Source organism: Macaca fascicularis, chromosome 11 (genome assembly GCF_037993035.2).
Source record: "Macaca fascicularis isolate 582-1 chromosome 11, T2T-MFA8v1.1".
Lineage (NCBI taxonomy): Eukaryota > Metazoa > Chordata > Mammalia > Primates > Cercopithecidae > Macaca > Macaca fascicularis.
In genome coordinates this window covers 21,065,920-21,083,256 of record NC_088385.1, presented here as the reverse complement: position 1 = coordinate 21,083,256, position 17,337 = coordinate 21,065,920, and the positions used below count along the sequence as shown (strand labels likewise).

Sequence of the window (17,337 nt, the reverse complement as noted above, 5' to 3'; positions counted from 1 at the left end):
AGCATTTGGCTGTGTTTTTGAGCCAGCTTGTCCGCTTTTAAGTTTTTAACACTGCAAGTTTTTTGAGTATGACCAAGTTGACTGCAATTATAGCAGGCTCCAAGAAAAGAATCAGTCGAGTCAGTCTGATTGCCGTCCTTCATGGCCTGTGCCACATAATCGCTTTGTGGGTCTCCGATCCAATGCCTTCACAAGCTTTAATATATGCAGGCAACACCTCATGATCAGGTACATTTTGTCGTTGGATGGAACGCATGGCTGTTTTACACTCATGGTTCGCATTCTCAAAAGCTAATATATGAAGGAGAATACCCTGAGCACGCTCGTCAGAGACAGATTTTTGAACAGCATCTTGTAACTTAGCCACAAAATCAGAATACAATTCATTGTGACCCTGTTTAACAGTAGCAAAAGACACAGGAGCTTGGCCTGGGGTGCCTAATTTATCCCAAGCTCTCATACACACCTTTGTCACTTGTTCCGTGGTAAGAGCATCAAAACCCAATTGGGCGGTAGTATCAGAGTAATTATCGGAGCCTGTGAGCTGAGTCTGAGTAATTAGAATGCCATCAGTCCGATTTAGCTGAACCTGCAGACAGGCCTCCTCTGACCACCAGGTACGGAACTGTAAATGCTGAGATGGAGTTAGAACAGCTTTGCCAAAAGGTCCCAGTCTAAAGGAAGCACAATGACCTCAGTACAAAGAGTCTGTAATACCATCTTAACATACGGAGAAATAGGACCATACTGAGTACAAGCATCCTTGAATTCTTTTAAAAAGGTAAGACCGAGCGGCGCATATCGAAGCCCTTGTACCCCTTGAGCATTAGGAGGTTCCAGTGCAACTGGATAAGCCCATGCCTCTAACCTATGTGTTTGTTTGTTGTGGCATAATAAGCATTGTATGAAAGTTTCAAGAACAGGCACATGAGACAGAGTCGGCATAGAAGTGACAGGAAAAGTATGTGTAGATAAGGGAAACTGAGGTTGAGGAGGTTGGACCGACCGGTATGAGAGTGTGAGAAAGGGTCATTGGGGGAGCAGAAGAGGCAGAAGCATACTAGTGATTATTGATATATGAAAAAGGAAATTTTGATTTTCTAGGAAAATTATCTTTCTTAATTTTGCAATATTACAAGGTATAAACATCTTTATTAATTTGTTGATTAGATCTAGTTTTTATACCATGTGCTGTTCTAGAAAAGAGAATAATTTTTGGAGAGTCTAAGTTCTTAAGTCATTATTCTTGGCTTCTAATATATCAGTACTTGAAATGTGGAATGTAGACTGGCAGCATAGATATCAGCAGATGCCTGTTAGAAATGGAGAGCCTCAGGCCTCACCCAGACCAACTGAAATCAGAATTCTTTCTCTAACAAGATCCTCAGGTGGCACTTTAAAGTTTGAGAACACTGTGTTAATATCAGAATAATTGTGAAACTTCTATATGCATTATATGGGTTCATAGTCATATTTATTTACATTTCCCCCTTTTTAGGATTTTATGTATTACTTCACTAACCCTGAGAAATATAGTCTTCACTAATATACCAATATAACACTGCTATGTTTGTAGTCATATGTTTCATGATCTATTTGACCATTATGTTGAAGTATTATCAGAAAATTAGCATTTTCCCCAGCCAAATACTCCAAAGGAAGTATAATTCTATAAGTTTTAGAGTCTAAATTTTTACTTACTGCACCGTTGTTAACATATTACATGCTACCTGTGTTCTCTGTATAAAGTAGAACTTTATGAACAGATTTCCAAGTCTTTAAGGACACATATTTTAGACAAATTACATAGGAATACACTAAAAGTAATATTTGAATGATTAATATATATTCCTTTAGATACTAGAAAAAACAGTAATAAATATTCTGCACATTAAAATAAGTTCTATCAATACAAGTAGCCTATTACTCTTAAATAATATGCAAATCCTTGATATACACAAATGGTTCAATGTCCATTAGGGAATAAATGACTATATTTAACATACATTAACATTTGGCAACTTTTCTATCTTAATAAAACCCAATTAAAGAAATTTTAATATGATTAAATGACTATGAAAACATTAAAATATACATTTATCAGTTAAATGTTGAGCCATCTATTTATGAATAATTTACCTATTTAAAACAGTGATTAAATCAAGGTGTATACATTTTCTCCACATTATACTTTTCCAAATTTCTGTCTCTTTAATACAATTGCTTTCTGGATGATATTTCCTACTGCTAAAACTTAATGCAAGTATTTGACAATGTTTTGCTCTTTGGATCTAATGTTTTGGCACCAAGAGAAGTCCAGATGTACATGTGGAAAACTGCACATTCAAAAGATGAGTTTTAATGAGTAATCAATATAAGGTTAAATTTACTAAAATACTTTCCTGTGCTCATTGGATTTACTGTCAAAATAATATGTTGGGAGAAGGTAGCAGACCAGTGACTGAGTGTGTTAATAAGTTCAAATAAAAAAGGAAAAGGGAATATCCGTGAACTTAGTGCAACAAAATATATGTAATTTCATATAAATATTTATTTTTTATTATGTATCATTATTATAAAATAATAATTATAAAAATGTTATTGAAATATTTTAATATATTTTGTTATTAAAATAATAAAATATTATTTTTCCCACAATAAAGAAAATCATTAGTCTTAAAAGACATTCACTGTTAACATTGCACAATAAACAACTGGATTTACTAATAAGAATGTCATCAAATTTATCAAACTTCCCAAAAGATAATTTCAAGCACATTCATGATGGAACAATGACAATGACAATGAAAATTTCAAAACAAATATGTTTTTACTTCCATGAGATGGTTTTCAATCTTTAGATACTTGTAGAGATGCAAAGGAGATATATAAATAGGAATCTACTGTATTAAATATTTCAGTGTTTAATACTTTACTGTTTAGAATAACTATGCAATATCAGCAGAGAAATATTTATTTTCTTAAAGCTGTATTATCTGCTCAAGGCTGGTCTGTAGGAATTTCAGGCAAATAGTTATTTTGGTAAACTAAAAGATGATTTTTTTATCAAATAAGTATTTGAAGTTGATATACATGAGAACAGACTTTTCCAATTGTTTTTAATGAGCTGCCTCAACAAAGAAATGGTGTTTTAGAACTAACTCTTCTATAAAAAGTAAGTGATAACGCTTATACTTAAGGCCCCTGTGATTTTAAAAAATCAGTATTTAATCAACATACAAGTATTATTCTAACCAAAAAAGTACTTATCATCAAAGAATTTACTTACTTAGCTGTGATCAGTTCTAATAAGCTTTATTACAGGTAGGATGAGCAACTTGTCCTAGTTTGGGACTTTACTGGTTTCAAAGCTGAAATTCCCACATCCTGAGAGCTACCTTAATCCTAAGCAACCTGGAATGGTTGGTCACCCTAGTCACAGGTCATTTAAATGTTTGTTTTCATAAATAGTCATAAAATAAAATAAAGTCAAGAATAAGACTGTTAATATGATTTAGAAAATTTCAAATTCACTGTAAAGGGGGTAAAATTGATGTAATTATGCTGATTATAAGACTATAATGTCTGCGTAACGTCTGTTTAAAACAAAACCAAAAACAAGTGGTAACTTAATATTTACAGATTATAACATAATCAAAATTGTATAAAATACTTACTTTTGTAAAAATTCTTCAGAGCCACATACATTTAGAATATGATCTTTGGGCAGTAACTGGTCATTTGTACAAAAATGCAGAATTTCTGCAATTAGATCTTTGACGAGATAGTTAGCTAAAGACAAAGAGGAATAATAAAAGTCAATAAAAGTGTATCATACTGACTAAGAAAAGTTTTTGAGCACAAAATATGACCAACACAGTACAAAGGATTGTAACTGTCCAGCTTCATCAAGGGGAATTAAACTGAGATTCATCTCACTTATCAGTTTGGTTAGATTTAAAGATATTTGGGGAAAATGTTGATTGCAATTCCTTTGATCAGTTCTGTATTCATGTAATATAACAAAGCTAGGTATTGTGTTTCTCATGTTAAAACCCTTGGTACACTGTAGTTCTGCATCAAAATCTACTGCAATTTCTCTTAGGGACTTGAGAAATACACTCAGGAACTTGAGTATAGCCAGGCAAAAGTTCCAGGGGGTTCTTTATTCTTTCCATTTTTCAACCTAAGTGAGATGTATTGCTCCTTCGTAGGGTATCAGCATGATAAAAGGATTCTGAATTAACTGGAATATTCTCAGGGTATTTATACTAGTTAATATTCATATTCATGCCATTACATTAAGACAATTCTGTGATGATTGAGATGTTCTTATCAATGTTCTGTCACTGAGACATGGAAATAATACAGACTTTTCATTTTTTAGTTGATCTATGTGAATAAGTTATTTCGCTTTTTTGACCTAGTTTCCTCATCTGTTAAATAGGGTTTATAATAGCACAATTCATTTTCCTCAAGATTCTGGTGTGAAGCTATCATAAAAAAAATAGACAAATATGGTCAGTAAATTTAAAAGTGTTATGCAGGTTATATTCACTCTGGAATATAATGTTAGTATTAATATTAATAATAGCTATATTTTACTGAGCAATTACTCTATTAAGTTCTTTACATGTAATTTCTTGATTATTGTACCTTTTATATAGGTATTATATCCCAAGTTTCAAAGATGAATTGATGGATTTTCAGGAAAGCTATGCAATTTTGTAGAGATTACACAGTTAGTGTTAAGTATCACACTTAAACAATATTGGTTTACTGCAAGGTCTGTGCCCCTAATGACTCCAAGTCTCCACAATTGGTTGTTCTCTAGACTCTAAGCAAGATCAGTCAGACTCCAAAGCCACCGTTGGTTCTTATTCCTTTCCCATGTAATAATTACTCAAGGTTCTATCTTGAACAGCTATATTGTAGAAACTTTAATGAATATCTGCTCTCTCTCTCTCTCCACCTTTTTCTTTGGAACTCAAAATGTAGACATGCTATAGAGTAAAGTCATTTGTCTTTGCATGTTCACATACCATAATCTCCCCTTTTAAGCTCTTACATGAACATGCTATTTAATAGTGGCCAGCAACTGAAGACAACATGACCCAACCTTTGGTCTTTCTGACTGGATCAAAGTGCAGCACCATTGATCTTGGCTGAATAATCAGAATCTGGCTTTTAGGAACTGGCAGCTGGATCCCACAGAGATACTGAACTGTCTGTAGATAGCTAGCCTAGTAGCTTGGCTTCCCACTTGTTTTGTATAAGCAAAGGAAATGAGTGACCAGAGAGTGAGAGACATATGAGAAGCAATTATATGAAATGAAATAAGATGCATACAGGAATTTTGGGCTGCTTGGTTATTTGTGTTTTTCATATATTCCTAATTGGCTGCTGAAATTCATACACTTGAATTCTATAATAAATCCATATATATATATATACACACATATATATATATATATATATATATATATATATATATATATGTATATATATATTTTCTTAATGAAGTTTTGCTCTTGTTGCCCAGGCTGGAGTACAATGGTGCGATCTCGGCTCACCACAACCTCCACCTCCTGGGTTCAAGCGATTCTCCTGCCTCAGCTCCCTTAGTAGCTGGAATTACACACATGTGCCAGCACGCCCGGCGAATTTTTTGTATTTTTAATAGAGACAGGGTATCTCCATGTTGGTCAGGCTGATCTCAAACTCCCAACCCCAGATGATCCGGCTGCCTCGCCCTCCCAAAGTGCTGGGATTACAGGCATGAACCATTGTGCCCAGCCCCTATATTCTTTAAAAACTTTTTTTTTTTTTTGATTAAGCTAGCAGGAATTGGTTTCTTTTCATTTCAAACCAAGAGGGTCTTGAATAATATACCAATATAATACTGCTATGTTTGTAGTCATCTGCATTAGCTCAGAACCTTGAATACAGTAAGAAAGAAGCACAATAATAACAGTAATTAATAAATAAAAGAAAATATTTAATGGATCATTATGTGTCAGGAAATAGTTTCCTGTTAATATGTAGAAACTCAATAGCAATCTAAATGTTTAAAGAGCTAATACTGTTTTGCAGATTAGTGAACTATAACAATGAAGTAAGATACTAAATAACTTTACAGATATTCTAAAACTTTAGAAAAGTAAAAATCCTTAGGCAAATTTGATAAAATATAAATTCCTGGGTTTCATCCCCAGAGACTGAATCAATAGGTTTGCTAATTCTGATGGAGGTATGTTACACCATGCTACTAGTTTCCTCATTATGGAAATAGAGATTCTGTGTAACAATGTCTATTCTACCTCACAATTTATTTATATTTCAAGGAAATATTTGTTCCTACTAGAAAGAAGCAGCCATTTTTACTTTAATACCATCTTTATCTAGAATCTCTTTGAAATTCATTTTTTTAATATATTAAAAACCTGCTATACTTGCTATTAAGCATTTTATAGCAGGAAGACAAAATATTGTGGGGTGAGCTATGTGAAGATACTTCTTGAAGAAAATAGTTCTGCTTTCCTCCCTTAAATATTAACAAAAGGCTCCCTGATGTTTTCTTCTTATTTTGCTTCAGGGGAAAACAGTAGCTAATATTATTTTTGAATCATTTCAGACTTTGAATTCAAGGCTACGTAGCCAGTACCAGCTTTGTAGAGATTTGTAGACTATTTGCAAAGTTGCTTACCACATGGCATAAAATGAAGAGGTTGTGTTGAGTTATCAATAAAAATATGTATATTAAACTTGGTCTTAGAAAAGAGCTGATACGGAAATGCTGTAGTAGTGCTCCAGATCTTCCCAGAATTGAAATTAATGTCAGCTGCATCGTATCTTTCTCTGATTCTGAAAAATACATGTTAAGAAAAATACTTAGGACAAGACCTGCAAGACACAGTTTAAAACATATTGCCCACAATATAATCATAAGAAACTTCATGTAGTGTTTTGCTATAAAAGACTTAAAACATGAAAGAAATCAGTAATTGATTTGTGGTGCAGTGCATCTAGCTAGTCCAGATTGGTAGAGATTGCAATTATACCAAAAACAAGCGTAAAGGACTGTTCCTTAGGCTTTCCCAGGAGCATCTCATTTGAAATAATTAAGAATTCATTGTCATAACATGAAACGTGAGGATTCACTCTGAATATTATTACTTGCTTCATTTACATTGCTTTTAATGCCAGAGTTCTTCCTCTTAGATTTCTTCCACGCCTAATTTTGTCAAGCTGCAAGTCACTCATTTTGATTTAGAAATTTTGGCAAATAAATTCTCTTGTTCTTGTCAAGTTTGTAAACACTATTCTTGTCTCTCCATTTTCTTTAAAATTTTTAGATACTACACAACTACTTGAATTTTACACAAATATTACAGCCTAAAAGTAATTCTTATATTCTGAACAATTACACATAAATGAGTCAAAGAATTGCAAAAACAGTTTACCCTTGGAGCCAGACGCCTTGACTTTGGATCCTGGCACTTTTATTTAGTAACGTTATGGCCAGAGGCAAGTTATTTGACAAGTTTTTTTGCACAAGTGATGATATTAATATCTACCTCAAAGGTACTGAGGTAGATGTTAATATCTACATCAAAGGTTTTCTATTACAATAGAAAAGACGTGTAAAAGATTTACAGATTGTAAAGCAATATACACATGTAAAGTATAATGTCATTGCATGTTACCATAGCTTGATTCTCTGTGATCAATGTTTTATGCCCACATGTAGAATATAACATGAAGATATTTTCAAGTAGCTATTTAAAATGTTTCTGAGGGTGAATATGAAATCTTGTGGGGTTTTTTTATGTTAACTATGCTGACATCTAAACTTCATGGTTCTCTTCCTAAATTGCAGAAACTGCAGTTAATTTTGCACGAACCTAATAGCTATTTGTGGAGCACCAATGCTTTATTCTGTGGAAACATCTTCTCCATGAGGGGCCTGGCAAATGGGTAAGGAAATACACATTCATCCAATGGCCTGGCATGCATCTGTATCCACTTGTGTTCTGGATCCCATCCCTTAGTTTCTGATTCAGTAGATCTGCAGAGGGTCTCCCAGACTTGTCCTACTAACAATTTTCCAAGTAAGCTGCGGCTGTTGCTGCTCTGAAACTGCAGTTTGAGAGCCACTGCTCAGAATGAGGACATGGGCCACTCTTCATTGTTATACTCTACCATTAAGGTCTAGAGTCCAGTTAGGGATTGAGGAGCCTTATGAATTGCATTTATCACGTAATAAGACACTTCTCAATGCGTCCATGATTTCAGCTTCTACCATTTTAAGAAATTAAATTTAAAACACAAATTCATGATTCATTCTCTCCTAAACCTTTGCTGAGCATCTACCATGGGCCAGAAACTTCTTTCATATGCTATGGCATGTTATCATATTTGTTACAAGAATATGGCATTTTTTATTTGAAAGATGTGGCTTTAAAGTATGTTACAATGAGAAATCAAAGTTTTGGAGACCCTCTTTTGAAACAGCTCTCAAATTCCATTTGATCTTCTTTTGAATTAAGGGTGCTTGCCACATAGTAGGTCCTCAAACATACTTATTTTTGAGTAAATATCCTGTTGTGAACAAAATAATTATGCATGTATACATTTAATCATTTTATAAATATTTGCCAGCAAACTATTGAAAACAAAGAAAGAGTGTGTGACTATAACTTATGGCTTCTTTTCACTACTGTAAAGTTATTGTTTGGTGTATATTTTAGTTTTCATGACTATTATGAAATAAATTATTTAGAAAAATTATATTAAAGAGCTTGGAAAGTATACTATAAATCATTGGAAAATCATCACATAAGGTATTTTGATGTCACTACTGCATCCACAAAAATATTTCATCTAAGAATATGAAATTGCGTTTTAAAAAAGCGAGTTGCTGGAGGAGCTAATAATGTGGTCTGTGAGTAGCGTTATTCACAAGAGTGATCTTAAAGTATTAAGACAGTTCTTTGCCATGCTTAGAAGGTAAAGTAAAAGTTAACTATATTTTAGATGTAAAGTAGCAAGTTTCTAGCTATGCTTATCATATTGTGACAGCGAGTAGCTTATTCCTGAAAGAATAAATATTGATAACATTAAAGATCCTAATTTAGGAATCCTAAGTACTATTTCGAATTTTTTTCCCTTAAACTAGAGCAAGAAGTTAATTAAAGATTGAACATTTCCGTGAACTTGAGGTGATTTGTTTTTGCAAATTTGAGGTGAATGTTTTGTATCTTTGTGTGTAAGCCTTTCAATCCTTCTCATGGTTATAGGTTTTATGAGGCAGGGACCTTGCTTTTTTGTTTACTTGTTTATTTTAAATATGAGTATCTCCCATGCATGAGCTAGTTATTAGACAATGAAATAGACTTTAAATTAATGACTAAATAAATGATTCAAACATTTAATTTCAAATAATCATTTGGTAGAAAGTGAAAGCTTATAAAACTGTATAGTTATATTTCAGACAACAACCAAAACTGAGTTAAAACCAAATAATTAAAATATGAATGCCTTAGTTTTTCTTCTTTTTTTTTTTTTTTTTTGATATGGAGTTTCCCTCTTGTCACCCAGGCTAGAGTACAATGGCGCAATCTCAGCTCACTGCAACCTCCACCTCCCAGGTTCAAGTGATTCCCCTGCCTCAGCCTCCCGAGTAGCTGGGATTACAGTCTCCTGTCACCACACCTGGCTAATTTTTATATTTTTAGTAGAGACGAAGTTTCATTCACCATGTTGGCCAGGCTGGTCTCGAACTCCTGACTTCAAGTGATCCACCCACCTGGGCCTCCCAAAGTGCTGGGATTACAGGCAGGAGCCACCATGCCCGGCCTTTTATTTTTCTTTTTTGAGACAGGGTCTCACTCTGTCGCCCAGGCTGGTGTGCAATGATGTGACAGCTCACTGCAAGCTCCACATCCTGGGTTCAAGTGGTTGTCCTGACTCAGCCTCCCAAGTATCTGGTGTTACAGGTGCATGCCACCACACCTAGCAATGTTTTTTTCTTTTATATTTTTGGCAGAGACAGGGTCTCACCACTTTGGCTAGGGTGGTCTTGAACTCCTGGCCTCCAGTGATCCACCTGTCTTGGCCCCCCAAAGTTCTGGGATTATACGTGTGAGCCACCGTGCCTGGCCGAATGCATTAGTTTTTCAAAACTTTCAGAAACCTTAGCAACAGAAGAGGTAGAACTATATAAATTTTAATTGCTAATAAGAAATTGGCCTTAAAAAAGGTGTCTATGTTTATATCATAAAGTCATCTTTAGATTAACAAAATACCAGTGATTTTTTTGGAATATCTGCTAGTGATCAAATTCATTTCTCAATGAATTAACACACACACATTTATTCAATATTCTGCCAATCCACTCAAGATAAGATTGAACGATGATGATTCTACATAGACTGCCCCAGGTAGGGAGGATAAATTTATGTTAATTTGGGGGTTAGCCAGAGGTGTTAGTCACTTGTATCATTAAACAACAACAAAAAAATTCATTGCAAACCAAACCACCAACAAACAAGTGCACGTCTGAATTTATAAAACATTTAACTTTAACCAAATTTTTAAGAGAAAAACATCTATTTGACTATAAACAACAAAAACATTAACAGAAGTTGATTAATGAACTAATTTGTCAAAAATTTGTGTGTGTGTGTGTGTTCTGGAATTACAGGACTTTGACTTTTATATGCTAAATTAATCAGTTCAGTGATGTCAAAATACACAAATTTATTTAGGCACAAAAATTTCAAAGTTTAATGAAATGCCAATACTCACTTTTTTACGTTGTTGCAAAAAGAGGCCAGACTCGTATTACTGCCTTGAGGTACTTCCACTAGCTGAATGGAGCAACCTATTGACTTAAAATTAAAACTACTAAATTAATATAATTTGGTGAAGAGAAAATATTAAATAATTCTACAGTTTTATCCTGTTTTGAAGTTTCATTCAGATTTCATTTTTAAATTCTTTTTAGATTTTTAAAAATTGAAGTAATATTTACATATAGAAAAATGCATAGATCTTAAGTATATAATTTGAGTTTTGTAGAAGGCATAAAACTGTGCTATCAATACCCCAATGACAATATAGAACATTTCTTTCATTTTAGAAAATGTCCCCATATCTTTTTTTATATAAATCTGCATATCTATTTGGTAACTATTGTTATTCAGATTTCTATCACTATAAATAAGGTATATGCGGTATTTTATTTGCAGCTTCTATGTAATGATACACATATTTTAAAATTATTTCTGCTATCACACATATCAATAGTTTATCATTGTTATTGCTGATTAGTAGTATTCCATTGTGTGACTGTTCCACAATTTGTTTAGTCATCTTCCTATTAATGAACCTCTGGGTTGGTTTTAGCTTTCTGGTATTGTAAAGAAAACTATTAATGCTCATATACAAGTAAATATGTGAATGCATGCTTCATTTCTTGGGAATATATACATGAATAGCTTGGGAATATATGAATGAATAACTTGGTCAGAGAGCACATGTAGGATTAAAGAAACCATCCTTGCCTTATGCATTTTAAAACTCTGTTATTAGGTATGTACACATTTCAATTTATTATCTCTTCCTGATTGACCATTTTAGCATTACAAAATGATCCCTTTTTTCTCAGCCCTGAAATAATATTTTTGATATTAATAATCATGCAAGCATTTTTTCCTGATTGAATGTTAAGTCTTTTTGTTTCTTTTACTTTCAATCTATCTCTGCCTTTGTTTCTTGTGTCCCTCGTAGACAGTAATTGAGTCCTTCCTTTTTTTAATCTCATTTGTCAATTCCTGCCTTTTGTTTGGAATGTTTATTCTATTTACATTTTGTAATTTATGGAAATTGTTAGATTTAAGACTGTCTTACTTATATTTGTTTCTAATTGTCTTTTCTATTTTATTCTGTTCTTCTATTTCTCCTGACATGTTTATTTTATTCTTCTGCTGCATTTTTAGATTTTCTTCTTCTTTTTTTTTTTTATAATTCATGGTACTAGCTCTAGGAATTACAATATACACTCTTAACATATATCAGTTTACTTGGAGTTACTACTGTAACCATTGCATTTAACATGTATGAATTTACATAGCAAAATAACATTTAACCCCCTGCCACCCATTATGTTATTATTGCCGAATAGTTTTTTATTCACATACACAATAAATCCTACAATAGCATGTTATTGTATTGCTTTAGTACATTGCCTTTCAAAAAATTTAAAGTAGTCATTTGTATTATTCAACTACTATTTCTATCATTCTTAACTCTTTCTTAGATTCCATCTGGTGTCATTTTCCTTGTACCGGAAGTATTTAATTTGAAATTCTCATGTGTCTGCTAGCTGACTAATTTCTTTCAACATTTGTTTATGGTAATGTCTTTATTTTGTTTTTGGATTTGAAACTTATACTCAGTGGATATTTAGTATGTTTTATTTTCTTTCAAAGATTTAAAAATGTCATTCTATTGTCTTTGGCCTCCATTGTTTCGAGTGAGAAGTTTCCTTTTATTCACATTGTTGTCCCACTGTGTAAAATCTTTTCTTCCCTTTTTGCCCCCTTCCATAATTTTCTCTTTTAATTTTTAGATGTTTGAGTATAAAATGTCTATATGTGGCTGTCTTTGCATTTATTCTATTTGGGTTGTGGTGAGCTTCTTAGATCTGTAATTTGATATTTTCTATCAAATTTGAATAATTTCCTGACCATTATTTCTTCAAATTAATTTTGCTCCCTATTTTTCTTTCCTCTTGTTAGCATTCCAGTTGTCCACATATTATGCTTCTTGTCTCATAAGTCTCTGAATCCCTGCTCATATTTATATGATCTCTGTGTTTTCTCTACTTCAGTTTGGATAATTTCTGCTGTTTTGCTTTCAAATTATTATTTTTCACCTGTTCTTTCCTATCTGTTGTTAAGCACATCGAGTAACTTTTTTATTGCATATATTTTGTTTCCAGCACTGGACTTGGCCTTTGTTTTTGTGTGTTTGTTTCTTGATGTTTCTAATTTCCTGCTGAGCTCATCATTGGGCTAGCCATTATGAACATCTTTATCTACTTGAACATACTTTTAATAACCAATTTAAAGTCCCCATCTGTTAATTCCAACATCTGGATTATCTCAGAGGCTCTTTTGACTGACAGAGTTATTTTCTTGAGCGAGAGCCAAAATTCCCTGCTTCTTTACATATCTATGCATTTTTTATTTTATGTTGAATATTGTAGATGGCTCATGATGAATCATCATTAATTTATTTTTCATTGGCAGGCAGTTAAAATCCTTCTTGTCTTGTTTGCCTTATTACTCTGATTTTTGGTTGTTGTTAGGCCACATCTATTTTGGTTAATGTAGCATTCATTTTAGAGCATGAGTTTTACTCTGAAGACATGGCTTTGTAGCTTCATTTGAATGCCTGAAGTGCTCATATCAGTCTCTTCTCTAATTTGGCCCAAATTTCTGCCTTGTAATTTCAAGTCTGTGTAATTAACACAATCCCATCCAATTCTCAGTCAAAAGCTGACATTATCTACTAAGCCTTGCAAGCATATCCTAATATTGGCCAAGCAGTAAGTCCTCTCTATACTTCTGACCCATACCCATTTCATAGCTACCTCTTCTGTAGCACTCTGCTTGTCAAATCATAGCTGCTTCTGCAACTTGGAACTGCAGGCTCTGCCTTCGCAGTCAGTGATAGTGCTGCTCAGACTGGGCTCCACCAGCCTGCACAGCAGCATGAAATTGCCCTCAGGCACAGACTGAGATGATCACAGGGCTCACTTTTCTCAAGGATTTATGTTCTGTACTGCCTATTCAACACCTTCAATCAACTGCTTCATTTATTTCGTCTAACTGTATAGTTGTTTTTAGGAGCAGGGAAAGTTTAGTAGTTGTTACACTATTGTGATCAGAACTAAACAGCCCCAAGATTTACTGAATTTTAATTTAGATATTTTGAGGTGCTACCTCTTTTGCAAGTGAATTCGAATGAAATAGAATTAGATGTTTCTTTTCCTATGCACTTATTCCACCTGTTATTTTACTATGTTGCCATTATTTGTTTGCAAGTTAACATGAGCAATATGCTATTCCTGAATTCAGGCATCATATCTTTTCTTCTTTGCATTACTCTGGATAGCATATCACAATATATTTTAAGGATTTTAAAAATAGTTGTTGTATTAAATAAAGAACCCATCTGCCTCACCCAGGAAACTACAGCTGCAATAATGTTTCTCCTTTTTTAAATCAGAAATAAATATTATTTACTTCTGATTTTACTTGTGTCTAGACTCAAGCAGAGAAACAGAGAAGTGTTCAAATACAGAAAAAAGCTCTGGTTACTAAAATGATTGGAAAGTTAGTAATAAAAGCATTAAGATGAGTCACACAATGAATACTTAATTTCCTACCTTTGGAATGATCTCGATAGAAGTTGCCTGCTAATCATATAAATTAGGAGACTCTGAGTAAAGGGGCATTTTTTCCTACCAATAATGATATAAAGTTCCAAATCATTACAATGTGACTTAAAATATAAATGTAATGAAACGTATTTGTATTTGTGTATGTGCATTAAACAAAAAATAGAAAATATTATCAGTTAAACCTTCAACTCTGCTATTTTTATCAATGAAATGAAAGTACCATAATTAAAACCAAATAAAATTTTATAATAGTTTTGATGAAACTGGAACTGGAACCTTATAGATGATATTTTAAAAAATTTATTTCCCCTTTTCTCAGAAAAAAATCTTTAATACAAGAACACATCATTTCTGAAAATATTTTTTTCAAAAGTAATATGAATAGGTTTCCCTATTTAAGGTTAGTTACCTTCATTACCAAATTAACACAATACATTATTGAATGATTCTTTCAGATTCATATTTTTAGATTGACATGTATTACACATACCTCTATGTTCTTCTGCCATGTACTTTCCCCCATCCCGGGTTGAAGAGAGCCTTTCAAAAGCATCAAAGAGGGTTCCACAATGTTCACATGTCCACTCCTTTTATTCTCTTCTTTGGGCATGAAGTCAGTTGAGAAGGACGAATTTGTAGGAGGAATGCTGCTTTCAAATCCTATAGGGTAGTTACGGTTTTCATTTTCTAATTCTTTCTGTAGATTAATTTTATCCAAACTTGTGAATGATGGAGCTAAAATATTGAATCTGGAATCATCAGCACCATGATGTTTTCCTCTGGGGCTTCCCCAGGGGCATTCTTTATTCATATTTTGAGGTTTTGGTAACACAGAAGGACTAAAACCAATTGCTGGTGCTTTTCTAACTTGATGCCAGGAGAGTTCACGGCTTTTAGAAGTGAATTCATTCAAGGATATTTGGTGTGCTTCGTTTAATGAATGCCCTTTTGAGTCCCATTTTGGTGCAATAGGCACAAAAAAGGTGTCTTCATCAATTTCACTCTCGTAGTGTGGAATTTTGCCACTGATCTCATCTACTATCTGATCAAAACCCAGACTGACTTGGCTAGAAGAATGGGGTTGATTTACAAAGAGAAATTCTTGGTGTTCATACTGCTTTTCATGTGATTCATTGGGATTTGGATCTGTTTGCCAAGAATATGCCATTTTTTATTTTATGTAACTGAGAGGGTTGACTCTGCTCCAAATATCTCCTTGATAATACAAAAGAAGACAGAAATTTTCCTAGAAAAAGCATAAAATGAAAGAAAAAGTATTTAATTTGAAAGAAAAGAGCTTGTAAGACAGATATAGGATAAATAACTATAAACAAGTGTTTTGTGGGCTTTTTTTTTTTAGCAAGTGAAATAATTCCTTAAGTACTATAAAACTCTATCTGGTCTTACAACATTATGAGTCTGAAAGGAAAGTATTGACTGGGTAGACTGATAAAACTCCTGTGATAGAAAAATAAGTTCACCTCAATTATAATGAAAGTTTCATGAACCTATTCAAAGTCAATATTCCCCTTTTTCTATTAAATATCCACTTATCATTTGAGTACAGAGGGAAATCTATAAGCATGTTGGCATGCTAAAGTCTCTTTCTTATTAGCTAAACAGTCTCTTCTTGACCAGCAATTACCCCGTCCATAGACATAGTTTTAACTCTTTTCTATCCACCACAACAAATCACCTTAATATGGTTAGCTAGACATTTTCCTTTTCCCCAAAAAACTCTAAATAATTGCAAAGCCTTTTATACTTCCCTAAAACTACTAACATTAAGTTCATCAATTGACTTCATGTTAGTAAATTCAAAAGACAGTTTTCAGTCCTTTTTGAATTTATCTCTTCACAGGATTTGATACCATTCACCATACTTGTAATTTCTTGCTTTCTTACTTTGGCTTTTCATGACACTGAACTTTCTGAGTCTTTCCGTGTTTTTGTTTTTGTTTTTTTTTTCCTATTATGCACTTTCCATCATATCCTTGTCAGAGCTTTTTTTCTTCCCTATTATTCTTTTATAGTAAATTATTTCATACCTCCTGTGGTTTAAATTACTATCCTATCCATTTGTCAATGACTTTAACCTTGGCCACTCTTCTTATTACTTAATCAATAGCTCCATTTGGATATCTTTTAAGTCTCCAAATGAAAGTCCAAAACTAATCATAATTCACCCAAGAATCTGCTCTTATTACAGTGTTCTATGGGGCAACAAAATGACACAATTATTCACGCAGTTGCTCAAACCAGAAACCAGAGTTTCACCTTTGAATCCTTCCTCATCTTTCTTCTTCTATATCCAATAATCCACCAGTCCTTGTAGGGTGTACTACAGAAATACATCTTGAATCTGTCTTCCCCTCTCTATCACTACCATAGTCCTCATTTAAAGCTTTCATATTTTCACTTGAAATATTGTATTGACTCTGGGACTCCTTTTCCATTTTCTGCAATTCATTTTTGTGCTCTATACAGTAATCCAATTATGTATGTTTTATTTAAGACATTAACCAAATATCGCCACTGGTTATAGTTTTTCAGTGGTTCCTTATTATCTCAGGATAACATTTATTAATTCCTCAGTTGACTTGGAAGTTCCTTAATGATACGTGACACTGCACACTGTCTAGGTTCCCCTTATGCTACTCAGTTTCATTCTCTCCTTTTCATCATCCTGGCCTTCTGGCTCCTCAAAAGGACTTCATTTTTGATAACTGACATTTTCCAGGGTGTTATCCTGGACACTCATCCTACTTCTTGCCTTGCTAATTCTTTTTCATTATTTAGGATTTAATTGAAATATTAGTTCTTCAAAGAAACCTTCTGAATGCCCTGGGAAGGTAAAACTACTG

At 33.3% G+C, this 17,337-nt stretch overlaps 1 protein-coding gene across 6 annotated transcripts in view; it reads right to left on the bottom strand.

The window, feature by feature from the left end:
• Positions 1-17,337, bottom strand: part of PIK3C2G (phosphatidylinositol-4-phosphate 3-kinase catalytic subunit type 2 gamma) — a 422,558-nt gene that overhangs the window by 369,525 nt on the left and 35,696 nt on the right. For 3 of the 6 annotated variants that reach the window (XM_005570265.5, XM_005570267.5, XM_065523811.2), the window contains 4 exons: positions 14,964-15,719; positions 10,810-10,892; positions 6,707-6,864; positions 3,678-3,792 (listed from right to left, as the gene is read on the bottom strand). In XM_005570265.5, the coding sequence (XP_005570322.3) occupies positions 3,678-3,792; positions 6,707-6,864; positions 10,810-10,892; positions 14,964-15,641 (1,034 nt within the window). In that variant the 5' untranslated portion in view covers positions 15,642-15,719. The remainder of the gene's footprint in view (positions 1-3,677; positions 3,793-6,706; positions 6,865-10,809; positions 10,893-14,963; positions 15,720-17,337) is intronic. The other 3 variants (XM_074005892.1, XM_074005891.1, XM_065523812.2) reach the window with 1 other exon arrangement.